This window comes from Stigmatopora argus, chromosome 23, assembly GCF_051989625.1.
Source record: "Stigmatopora argus isolate UIUO_Sarg chromosome 23, RoL_Sarg_1.0, whole genome shotgun sequence".
In the NCBI taxonomy this organism is placed as follows: domain Eukaryota; kingdom Metazoa; phylum Chordata; class Actinopteri; order Syngnathiformes; family Syngnathidae; genus Stigmatopora; species Stigmatopora argus.
In genome coordinates, this window is record NC_135409.1 from 8,386,359 (window position 1) to 8,399,500 (window position 13,142).

The window sequence follows — 13,142 nt, forward strand, 5'->3', positions numbered from 1 at the left end:
ACATTTCTGAGGCGGCGTCTCCTCCGGTTGCCGGCCTGCCTCGTCTAGTTTGGCCCACAATTTGCTGACTCTAAGCCCCCCAAACCCCCCCCATGCCGCCTTATCAGATGTTGGCTATGGCTTTGGTTACGCCTGCGTCGCAGATATGACGCTGCCCTGGCTAGCCTGCTTAAAATTGGCCAAAATGTTAGAAAATGCCACTATCTCTATCTTACAAAATTAGGATTTTCATGCAAAATAATCAAAAGTGGGACAAAATGACCCAAACAAACACCTGGGACACATAAGCCAAGAGCCAAAAATGCATCAGTAGGTGAAACCCGTCCAATCAGGTGGACAGATCCCACAAAGAGACTAGACTTAGATCTATAAAAAACGGAATATTCAGGTTTTTTTTTAATCCAGTTCTTTCAATCCATTTATAAAAAAAAAATCTAAATATTATATCTAAAATGGTCCGGCCCACATGAAATCTGCTCACCATGTATGTGGCCCTCCAACCAAACTGGGTTTGACACCCCTGACGTAGACAAAAAAAAAGGAGTTTCAACCACTTTCAGTGTGATGTCGAGACTATTATTGGCGTAGCTGCTTTAAAAGGACGAATGGAGATATAATTAGCTGGCGCGTCCTTCCGAGTAAATAGACTCAAGTGTGTCTATATATACAGAAAATCCCCTCATCTGAAAAATGACAGACCACTAAATCTGTAAATTAACTAAATGTGGCAATCCTACAAATGGAAGAGATGGGAAAAAAAACGGATGCAAATAGCGGTACAAACTTATTTTAACGTTTTGCTAGTCTGTTGCCCACGGGATGAGCGAGCGTTGGTTCAACCAAGGCCATCCCAAACACGCCCGCCCCACCCCAACCTACCGCATTCCTGCCTTAACCGCTGACAATGACCCCCCCCCCCAAAAAAATAAGCCTCGGCAGCACTTTTCATTGAAGCCGATGATTAGAACCTACTTGTCAGCCCGTCTTTTTTGGAGGCCCCTCGGGACGTACATAGCGTACATCGCTTGACGCCCGTACATTCACCCTCAAATCAATGGAAAAGTCAGAGACAGGTACGTCATTGTTGGACTGCAATTGGCGCGGGAGAGTCGCGTTTTCAACATGCTTAGCATTGAGGGCGATGGCCATCCAATGTGGACGCCTATTGCCGTTAATGGCATACATTCCGTTTTTTTAGGGATGCACATCTGTGTAAATGTAGTTTTTTATCTAAAATAAAGATTATAAGTTATAGTTAAGTTATAAATTATTGGATTGGATAACTTTATTCATCCCGTATTCGGGAAATTTCGTTGTCACAGTAGCAAGAGGGTGAGGATGCAGGAATAGGAAAGGCATTTTAGACATAAATAGATAGGTCAGAAGTAAGTTAATAGATAAATAAATACATGAATAATATAAATACATGAATAAATATATAAATAAATAAGCGTGTTGCTTAGCACATATATACATACACATAAATGTACATGCATGCATACGGTAGGTCTTAACACTCAGCCATTTGTTTTGTTAAAGAGCCTGACACACTGATGGGAGGAAGGATCTGCGGAAGCGCTCCTTCCTGCAATGAGGGTGCCGCAGTCTATTGCTAAAGGAGCTTCGGAGGGACTCCACAGACTCATGCAGGGGGTGGGAGGTGCTGTCCATGATGGACATCATCCTGGTCAGCATTCTCCGCTCTCCCACTTCCTCCACAGAGTCCAGAGGACAGCCCAGAACAGAGCTGGGCTGTCCTTTGGTTATTATTATTATAGTGTCAATTGCATAATACCAACATAACGCTCCTATTCCTGCGCTTTCTCACCAGGAGTTTGCATAGTTTACCTCACAGGTTAGCGGCGAGGCATATGCACCCATCAAAAGAGCCATATGTGGCTCCCGAGCCATAGGTTCCCTACCCCTGGTTTGACGCATTGCTTTCCCCTCCTAACTTTGGACATTATTATTTGGGTGAAGTATCGTCGTTAATCTCCGTCAACTGAGATTAACGACGATGTTTTTTAAGGCCGGTCCGTCGGTCGGTCGGTCGGTCGGGTATGGTATAGTGACACCAGTGAATGGGATTACGGAGCAGCTTGACGGCACAAAGCTGAGGCTGAAGGGAGAGGGGGGCTATTTTTAAGCGTCGTCAAATCAAATCGGAGAGACAAGAAGGGGCGTCTGTTCATTCATTTATTAGTCATTTTTAGTTTCCGGCCGGGATGACGGCGGCCGATTAACCTTGAAAAAAAAAGGCTTTTTCCCCCCCAACACTCTTTGGATTGCTTTCACCCTCATCCACTCTATTTTGAGGAATCCGTGCCTGTTACGTACCAATAATCTCATTTCAGACAGAGCGGGGATGATTAATTCATCATACATGGGATGTTTGCAGCCATATTATGGCCTCAAAGCATCCATTTGGGGATTTCTAATAGGGGAGCATTTCAATCGGGGCTGAGCAAATATGGGGCGTTCTGTTCCTAAATCCCTTTTTACGGAGTGTTTATGTCAGGGGTGTCAAACCCAGTTTGGTTGGCGGGCCACATACATGGTGAGCAGATTTCATGTGGGCCGGACCATTTTAGATATTTTTTTTATAAATGGATTAAAAGAACTGGATTAAAAGTCCTGAATATTCAGTTTTTTTAAAGATCTAAAATAATGTTTATTTTAGCTTTTTTAACACATTTTTAGATTTTACAAAATGATTTTTGAACTAAAAACACAGAAAAAAATGGATTAAAAAATGACAATTATTGATTTAAAAGGGGGAACATCAGGACATTTAATATACATCTATACTCTTCATTTTAATTTGATCCTAAAACAGAAAGTCGGCACTCATGATTGACTTTCCCGGGCCACACAAAATGATGCGGCGGGCCAGATTTGGCCCCCGGGCCGCCACTTTGACACATGTGGTTTATGTGATCTATAATATTTGCAGAAGTTAGACTGCGCCCAATCAACAAAGCTATCAAAATGAGAGAAAAATGCATTTTTTCGGGCGGGGGGTTTGCATATTTACAATGGAAGTCAATGGCGTTGAAACATGAATATTCCCGGCTAGCCGGCGATCATATCGCTAAAACGTGCAGAATTTGAAAACCTAGTCGCCGAAGGAGGCGGCGACGCAAGGAGAAGCTCGGCACCTTCCACTCGATTCAATTTCACACGATTAGCAGTATTGATTAGCCTGACTTTAGCGCCGACCTTCCCGCTCTCTCCTCTCCGATACGTCGGCTGTTGGGCCCGTTGCCTTGTGATGCAACATCCTCACAGCTGGCAGCTCAGCTGGTAACCCTTGGATACGTGACCACCCCACCCAACCCCCTCCTCAGCTTCCCAAATCTTAGTCCCTGCTTGTTATGCAACAGGAGGTTTACGCCATGTGCCGCTGGCTAGTTAAGTATTTATCAAGCTTCTTGTGTAAGCGGACAGGCGGCGCCTGCCAGTTGACCTGACGCTTGTGCGTTCCCCTGGGATGCCTCCGACTCTTGCCCCGTGCTCCGCGTGGGTAGATCTCGGGTGCCTGATTTTTCTCCAATTGCTCCATCTAATGCGGCGTCACAACCCCTCCGCATGATGAGTGAAGTCGTCAATCACGTGGAGGTTTGTCATAACTCAAATGAGTTGAACATCCCTTGAAAGTCTACACACCTGCAAACACCATGCTTTTGTGATGTATAAAAAAAGTCTACACCAGGATAAATCTTTTAAAAAGAACATTAATTTAATTCATTTTCAACCCAGCTAATCCTGGTCAGGCTCGCGAAGCGCTGTATCCTGCGGACTGCACCCTGGACTGGTCGCCGTTAGTCGCAGGGCTCACATAGACAACAATTCACATTCACCTATTACACTTTTTGCCATTCGCGTTTTTTTTCAAACAGTTTATTGGCATCTCTATCAAACGACAGATTTTGAGGGGATGAAACTGTCCAAACAAAGTGTCAATCAACTTCTCGGGAGGCGACTGTCATTGGCCCCGCCCTGCTCGCAGTGTTGCCCGGGCGACTACCGGTTTACGTGATGACGTCACTTGTATATGAGCGCAGGCGGCGGGCTCTCGCTCCTCTTTTACCGCCACCCGAGCGGAGTGATTCTCCTCCTCCCCGCACCGCGGAGCGACTCATTGCGCAGCAGCACCCACCTCAACAGCCCTCACCGCCGGCCCCAGAGCTACGGTAAGCCCCGGCGTATAGAAACCAACTAACGACGACAACCGACTCTAAACTCGCCGTTTGCGACGCCACATTTAATCAAGAGTAGGCATTTAAACAGCGGCGTCAGTTGACGGTAGGCGGCTAATGCTAGTGAAGTGAGACAGCTAGACAGCGGCCATTGAGAGCGCTCTCCTCCATGTTTTCACGTTGAATTCACTGTCACACCGCCACACGCGGCGACGACGACAACCATTTTTAAAAACTGTCGTTTCAACAACGCGTCGGCTATATGCGCCCACATTTCGGCCAGTCGTGTTTTTGGAGTTGACCTTATTTTGGGGGCATTGGTTCGTGTACGGAAGTCAACAAACGCCATAACGCGGTATTAAAACAGCAGACGTGGTGTGTGAAAATACCGGAATATAACGGGAAAGGGTGAAAGATAGTCACAGGTAAATATTTTTATTACAAAAAAGGGTCGACGTTGTGTTTCACAACCGCATTTTTAACAATAGCTCGAAGCTAACATGCTAAGCGCATCGTACAATGGGGAAAGATGCAAGGCCGGTGGCTAAAGTTAGCTCCAATTAGCTAAATGGGAGCCAAGCTGTTTTGTACGGTGACAACGCCCTAGAATCGGCGTGCCGTCTTTCCCCCAATTGATAACCGATGGCTCCATTGTGTTCTTTAACCCGGTGGAATTTCACCCCCATGGGTCAAACGTGGTTTGCTCCACTTGAGTGAGCAACACGTGGTCGCAGAAGGATAAGCAAGAGTGCTTTTGGGACGAGTCCACTTGTTCGCGGTCTTTTTTTTGGGGGGGGGGGGGGACAAACTATTTGCCAGATAATTCACCACGTTATCTATTAATTAGGAGAGAAAATATACTGCGAAGGTGATGTAAAATTTGTGAATTGGTGTGAGCGGTTGTTAGGACAGGCTCGTGGTAAACCGTCAAATTGCGTCCTGATGTGTATAAACCCCCCCTCGTTTATTGACCCTCAATTGGAAATGGGCTAATCTTATTTTTACATTACCGTCGTCGGAAAATGTATCCTTCGGCAGTTACTTAGTCTTTAACAGCACTTTCCATCAATATGATGGAGTACTACTTGCAAAATGTCTGCATTAGTGTGCACTTTTTGGAGCATTATTTGTGGTTGTATGACCGGTACTCGAGATTAAAAATATATATTTTAGCGTTTTTGTCTGCAGATAAATGTCACTTTTCTTGGAATTTTCGCATATCTTGGACAGTTAGTTAAATTCAGTCACCCAGAGCCAAATAATTATGCGTTGACTGTAAACATAAAGGCAGTCGACACATTCAATTAAGCAATTAAGCTTGCGCTGTCACAATAGATTTGGGAATACAAAGATGGTGTGTCATGAATAATTCAGGTCCCAGCCAATTTGTCATTCAAATGTCTCACTCATTGTTTTCTCTTTTTTTTCTTTATTTTTAGCATCGCTTGAGACTCCGTTGAGATGGCCGACATTGACAAGTGAGTATGAGCGTTTGTCAAACTTTGACAGTTTGGGGGTAAACTGATGTTTAAGTCAAAAGCTGTGTCATAGCCGAAACAACGTAGCGAGTCAATTTTACACTTGAAATATTTGAGTACAGCTATTTTATCGAGCGGTGTGACCAAAGCCCGTGTAATGTCTGATAAACGTGTGAGATACCTACCTGCTATGCGCCTCCTCTTGGCCTGGTGTCATGTTTCAGTGTTCACAATAAAAACAGCATGACGTGCTTCTTTGACATGTACAAAACAGTGCTGGTCAAAATTATTTCTCCTTCTTGACGAGATGAGTGTTAGTTGAACCATGGACCAGTTTTTTTGTTAGCACGTTTAGCTGACCTGTTCTTTTCTCCCCTGAAAAGTAAAGACCAAGCTGAGATGGACCCGGCAGATATGGAAGATGTGGAGGACGTAGAAGAGGAGGAGACGACGGTCGAAAATACAAAGAGGAAAGGTATCTTGGAAGAAATGCATCAATTCCATCCACCTAAAAAACAGAGTGACTTGGCACAGTCGTATTCCACAGTACTAACTCTACAGGAGGGGTTTCTGGGCTGTCGTGGCCCACTTTTAAGGCAAGCCAGGGTTCCCACGGCAACAACTGAGGCACTTAAATTATGTTGAAATGACTACATTGTTGTTTAAGAGTCCATTACACAACTGTGAACACAATTACTGTTTTTCGAACTAGAGTGGCACTTTTTCCAGGCTTGGCCTGTGACTTTTAAATTGTTTTGCTCAGCCTATTATGTTTTTTTTGGTAGTAAAACTGTTCATTTGATTTATTAACAGGTGCCTATTTTGTAAATTCTTCCCTATTTTAATATTACTTTAACGTATGTTGGTTCTTGGGACAAATATAAAAAAATACAGCCCTAAAATGGCACTTGTACACCATACAGTGGTACCTCGACATACGATCTTAATTTATTTATATTCACACAAGTGACTTGCTCTGAGAAGCATAAAAAAGACAAAGATTTTTAATGACAATTTAGACTAAATGCCAATTCACTCCAAGCGTCACACCAATGAAACTACTTAGTCTCTCTTCTCACTGGCTGACAGCATTTGTCTGTGTTCCCAGCTTGTCAGCTGACAGAGCAGCTAATGCAGAATCCACAAATCCTGGCTGCGCTACAAGAGGGCCTTGACGGCCTTAACGGTTCACCATCAGGGTACATCGAGAGGTAACATCATATTTCAACTTCAATTTATGAGACGCATCTTTTTTTTTTATTTTTTCCTCATTCCCCGGGCTTTACTCCGTTTTTAGCTTACCGAAGGTTGTCAAGCGACGTATCAACGCCCTCAAAAACCTGCAGGTGAAATGCGTCCACATCGAGGCCAAGTTCTACGAAGAAGTGCACGAATTGGAGAGAAAGTACGCCGCCCTTTACCAGCCGTTTTTCGACAAAGTACGTCGCCGCCACTGTAGCTTACAAGGCAGATTCTATACTACCACCTGACATCCCCAACAACAAAAAAATACTCAATACGGCCGCCTCATTTCTTCCAGAGAAGCGATATCGTCAAAGCAGCGTACGAACCCACAGACGAGGAGTGCGAGTGGAAAGCAGATGAGGAGGAAGAGCTGACAGTAAGTAAGCAGGTACAGATGATGTTCATGTTTGCATGTCTTCCTCCGCTAATTCCTTTATGCCTGTCATATGTATGGGAGTGGAAATGCAAGCATAGATGCTTTTTTTTTGTAATAAAAAAAAAAATGTCTGTCTGTTTTTAGGATGAGATGAAAGAGAAGGCCAAGCTAGAGGAAGAGAAAAAAGACGAAGAGAAGGAGGATCCCAAAGGCATTCCCGAATTCTGGTTAACCGTGTTCAAAAATGTGGACCTGCTTAGCGACATGCTGCAGGTTTGTTTGACTAAAAGTGCTTTGCCGCCACCTGCTGGTCATTCTACGCTGGTCTAACTCTCCCCCTCTCTCACCAGGAACACGATGAGCCCATCCTAAAACATTTACAGGATATTAAAGTGAAATTTTCAGATATAGGCCAACCCTTGGTGAGTGAGCAATACTCCATGTGAAGAAGTTTTGAACAAATATTGGCGCGTGACCAGCCATTTTGATTTTCCTTGCAGAGTTTCGGGTTAGAGTTCCACTTCGAGCCCAATGACTTCTTCTCAAATACAGTTTTGACAAAAACCTACAAAATGAGGTCGGAGCCCGACGAGAGCAACCCTTTCTCTTTTGATGGACCGGAGATCGTTTCATGCACAGGGTGAGACGGTTTGTCCTCCTAAAAATAGGTTGTTGCTTTTGTTTGTAAAATTAAACTTGATTTGTTGTTGCCGCGGCACCCAAGATCCACAATCGAATGGACAAAAGGCAAAAACGTCACATTGAAAACCATCAAGAAGAAGCAGAAGCACAAGGGCCGCGGCACCGTCAGGACGGTCACAAAAACGGTCCCCAACGACTCCTTTTTCAATTTCTTCACCCCACCAGAAGGTAAGGAATATTTCATCTAATTACCATATTTTCTGGACTATAAGTCGCACCGTTTATGTCCTTTGCCTGCTCCCGTGACTTTAATGTATTTTTTTTCAATGGCTGGCAGGAGTTTGTTGTTTTTTTAGGATGTAGTAGAGCTGGGCGATAAAACAATAACGATAACTATTGTGAAATTTCGATATTAAAAACGTTTTGATAAAAAATTGATAATTTTAAACTGCAATTACACCTATCAAAAAGACGGTTTTATTCTTTACTTTTTGTAGTATAAGTAGGGAGGTGTCTTATTTTTATTCCACAACGGAACAACATATTTTATATTTTCTTTCCTTATGAAATAAGGTAACAGCTACGTTCATATTTAAGGAGGAACGTAATTTATTTACTTATTTACAGAACGGTGAAGTTTCAAATTTGATACAAAAAAATGTGATAGATATTGTGATAATTATCGGTATACTGATTTTTTTTAGAAATCTTGATAAATTACCATTTATATTTTCTTTTCTTATAAAGTAAGGGTATGTGTGTTATCGTTTACCTTCAATCTGCACAAGGGACTAAAGATGGAAATTAGCCCTTGGCTACAATCTTACAAATTTACATGTTCAATAACATAAGTATAAAAAATTTAATGTGCTCTCCCTTATTAAATAAATCAAAATAAAACTTTCGTAATTGAATAAGGAGGAAAGTAATTTACTCGCAGAAGTTTGAAGTTTCAAATTTGAAAGAAAAAAAGATGCGAGTTATTGTGATAATTATTGATATCGACTTTTTTTTAAGCGTGATAACAATTTTTGTTGTATCGCCCAGCTCTTGGATATAGTTATCAAAAAAATAAGATGTGATATTACTTGTAATATTTAATGTTTGTTCTTGTTTCTGTATTTAAAAAAAAAAGATACTTGTACTCCATTGGGACTCATGTTTATTGTGGATTAATTGCCTAGTGCGACTTGTATTCGGTTGTGATTTATAGTCCGGAAAATATGGTATTTGCTCCCCTTGACAGCAATTGGGGTCCCGTTTTCTCATGTGCTGTTTTTTTAAATTATTTTTTTATTTTTTTTATTCTCCAATGCAGTACCTGAAAGCGGCGAGTTGGTAAGTTGCTAACAAGTTCGCTACTTGAACAACTACATGTTCATTGAACACCACGCTGAAGAAAAAATGTTCATCAGGATGAAGACACCGAAGCGGTCCTGGCAGCCGACTTTGAGATAGGTCATTTCATCCGGGAACGCATCGTTCCCCGGGCCGTGTTGTATTTCACGGGGGAGGCCATTGAAGATGACGATGACGACGTAAGTATTGGTTCAAAATTAACAAGTAAAAAAAAAAGTTCTTTTCAATTTGTTAAGTAAAAACCCTTTGTTTTGTAGTATGACGAAGAAGGCGAGGAGGCTGATGATGAGGTGAGGCCCAGTATGATTTGAAATAAATTAGTACTATTTTCCGGACTATAAATCTCTTTTTTTATTTATTTACGAAATGAATTGGTTTCAGAATTTTTTCGAAAGTAGAACCTTTTGTAAGTAGAGCAGTACTTTATATGTAAATACTCTAATTCGTTCAACGGTCCCCATAAAAAAAGCCATTGGAATGAATAAACATGCAAAATCTATTTGTCAAGCAAGAAGCAGGGCATCTGCGAACATTTCAAAATAAAATGACGGATATAGGAAATGTATTGGAGTTTTCGTAACTTGGCTCTTTTTTCGTATCTTGAGGCACTCGTTTGCATCCGAAAAGGTTTCGGAACCTGAAAATTTCGTTCTTAGAGGCGTTCGTAAGTAGAGGTATGATTGTATATGATTTCACATCTTATTTTTGCAGAGAACAGCAAGAGGTGTTGATAATTTCAACATTGGCGATGGGTGGATTTTTGGTGTATATATATATCTGCATATCATTCACCACTGTAATCACTAACACATTTTTTCCCTTTAGGAGGGTGAAGAAGAAGCCGACGAAGAAAACGACCCCGACTACGAACCCAAGGTAAGTTCCCAAATGTGGCTTTTCTCCAATTTTTATTTTTTTTGCCCGTGACATAATTTTTGAGTTTAGCGTCCCTTCATGTCATGACTGCCATTTGTCGTCAATGTCAATTGAACATGCAGAATCCATACCATCTTTTACATCTCAATGCATCTCTGCTAAAATAACACTGTTCACCACCATGTCTTGTGATCAATTCACCTTTGACTTATTTCAGCATGCTGTTCTTGACTTGATAGTGTACAATACTAGTTTTTTCCCTGCCCATTACTCAGTGTCTCCTCATCTACCATCTGTCATTATATTTGGCATATTTTGTCAGCTCCTCTTAAATTTTTCCTCACTAGGTTTAAGTGGTGACAGTAGAAAAATAACCCTGTCCCGGTAGGTACAGCTTGTCAAATGTCAGCTTACTACCATCGCCTTCATTTTTTTTAATCCCCCAGTTTATTTTTATACATTTAATGGAGCTGGGCGATATGACAAAATGTTATCACGATTAAAAAAAAAAATGTCTATCAATAATTACTACGATAACTATCACACCCTTTTTTTGTTTCAAATTTGAAACTTCAAACTTGTGTGAATAAGTAAATAAATTACTACAAACCAAAAGTTGCTGTGCATTATGAAATAAATAATAAAATCAACTGAACACATCCCCATTGGCAATCAGACTATTTTCAGCCTCGCAAAGAGTAAATTAACATCACAAGGCCATTTACACAAAAAAAAGTTGGATAAATTTAACCCAAAATAAGTTTTAAATTTTTTGTCCTCATGAGGACAGTGGGTTAAGAACATTTTCAATAAGGCTACTCTTTGTGCACGGGTATTTACTAGGCATTTAAAAAATATAAAAAATATAAAAAAGTGCCAGCGAGAATTTAGTGGATAAGCTCTTTGTTGTCCTGCATCTCATAAGTGCTCATTTTGGCCGTGGTATTGTCCTTTTGCGTTCATGCTCTGTTTTTTAGCTCCTATTGCTAACATTCTAAAAAGACATTTCCTCTTCTCCTGTGAGTTGTTCTGGAACTAGCGTTTATGTCACAACACCGCCCCCATTCTCTGTTGTGGGCGGGTGTTCTAATTGCAGTTCAAAATGATCAAATTTTTAATCGAAAGTTTTTAATATTAACGTTGACAAAAATAATTTCACGATAATTATCGTTGTCGTTTCATCGCCCAGCTCTCCATCTAAATATCATATACTTGTTTTTCTGTGATGCTGCCATGCCTTCCTAACTAACAATGTTTGGATTTTTTGGGGTGGGGGCGGGGGAGTTTAACCCATAGTGTGCACTGCATTTGTACCTGTATCATTTCTGTATGTTGATGTTTTTACTAGTCATGTTTGTGCTTTTGCTTCTTGATGGCTGTGTGTTTGTTGTTTGGAATGTCATTAATCCATTTCACCCTTGAGTTTAATCCTCCCACCTCAAAAAACATTGCCAGCCATTAACTCATTGACAACGATAGCCCGCCCAGTCCATTTCGAATCGGGAGTTTAAAATGGATTAGGCAGGCGTTGAGATGCATCCGGCGTAGTATCGCTATTTTGACGCGGCACAGAGCCACGGAAAAGTCGCCGTCAAGCCGCCATCGCCTCTGGAAGGATGACCCAATTTCCGTGATGATGAGATTTTAATTAATGGCGACACAATTTTCATCAACCCCCATTTCCACTTAAGCATTTGGCTGCTACTCATTCTTCAAAGTAAGGGAGCTAATTTGACTTTTTTTATATTTTTATTTCAAAACCTGATGGTGTAACCATTTTTAAATATATTTATAAAGTAAAATGACTAAATAAGATTTCTGTAATCCTTAAGTAGATGGCTATTTTTGGAAGCAAGTATAGTTATATAATATTAATACAAAATTCACTTTTTGTAGCTTGTATGTTAAGCCTAGAGTAATGTATTGTAAATAGTGCAATTCATTTGTTAGTTAAATTGTCAGCTCATTGCATAGATGATATTGTAGTGTAGTTTTTACTTCGTTTAGATTAGTGTTAATTTTGGCCTACTTGTTCACATTTTTTTGCATTTTTTTCTTGCAGAAGGATGCGGCCTCCCCAGCTGAGTGCAAGTCTCAGTGAAGTGTGGCCTCGCTGCCTTCAGGATCCAACTGCACTGTTAACAACATTAAAAAAAAGATTCAAGAACGGGGGAAAACGTATATATATAAATAAATATATATATTACAAAAACAAACTAGCAACTCACCGCCTTATGTTTTTGTATTTTTCTTGGTAGACAATTTGAAAGATACCAGTTTTAAGAAAGCATGTTCTTCACTGCAAAAGTAGTTCTTGTGAAGTCTTTTTGTGGTATTTGCTCTTAGACAACAGCTGGGAATTGACACCGGATCAAACTCGTTCCTTATGCCGTTTTTCCTTTTTTGGGGTGGGGGGGTTCTGTTCTATAGCGCTTTCGCTAGGTCGTTCTTACTCCTGTACAACATTCCGGCAAATGGGATTGGGGTCAATTGGCGAAATACTCAAGGAATGGAAGAAAAATCAGGGTATGAAAAGGGTCTACCATTTTGTGTCAGAACAGTAGCACACTATTTTCTCACTTGCCTCTCTCTCCTACATGCGTATCTGGTTACCACTGTGAACAAAAAACAAAACGAGGGAGCGAGTGACAAGCTCCACCCCCAAAAAGGCCAATTGACCCCACTTTTTGTACCCTTTAAATGCCACAGATGCAACAACATAATGTAGAGGCAGTATTTCAGTTGCTTTTTTTGCCTGGGGAGTAGCTGTTGTTAAGGCAAATTGTTATGCTACAAAAATACTAATAATCAATTACTGTATGTTAATGTCCATGAATAAATTGCTTAAACATGTTCAAACTGACTCCTGTGATTATTGGCTGTTTGTGCACTTGGTGGTGAAGCTTTAAATGCAGTGGTGGGCCGTCAGGGCCTTCTCTGCTGGCCTAAGAAATATCTGAATCGTAT

The 13,142-nt window shown here is 41.1% G+C and overlaps 1 protein-coding gene and 1 long non-coding RNA gene across 13 annotated transcripts in view; one reads left to right on the top strand and one right to left on the bottom strand.

Annotated features, from left to right (window-relative positions):
* Positions 1-13,142, bottom strand: part of LOC144068705 (uncharacterized) — a 146,653-nt gene that overhangs the window by 40,255 nt on the left and 93,256 nt on the right. The gene's annotated exons all lie outside the window — the stretch shown is intronic.
* nap1l1 (nucleosome assembly protein 1-like 1) lies at positions 4,042-13,034 on the top strand. Of its 3 annotated transcripts, XM_077593395.1 has the most exons (16): positions 4,042-4,193; positions 5,639-5,677; positions 6,061-6,152; positions 6,786-6,888; positions 6,975-7,116; positions 7,218-7,310; positions 7,443-7,571; positions 7,649-7,720; positions 7,799-7,938; positions 8,023-8,168; positions 9,259-9,278; positions 9,356-9,478; positions 9,557-9,589; positions 10,125-10,175; positions 10,523-10,559; positions 12,238-13,034. In XM_077593395.1, the coding sequence occupies exons 2-15, from the start codon at positions 5,661-5,663 to the stop codon at positions 10,526-10,528; spliced, it is 1,167 nt and encodes a 388-aa protein (XP_077449521.1). In that variant the 5' UTR covers positions 4,042-4,193; positions 5,639-5,660; the 3' UTR covers positions 10,529-10,559; positions 12,238-13,034. The 3 variants fall into 3 exon arrangements, with proteins under 3 accessions (XP_077449521.1, XP_077449519.1, XP_077449520.1); XM_077593393.1 differs by lacking the exon at positions 10,523-10,559; XM_077593394.1 differs by lacking the exon at positions 10,523-10,559 and having other exon boundaries at positions 7,218-7,298.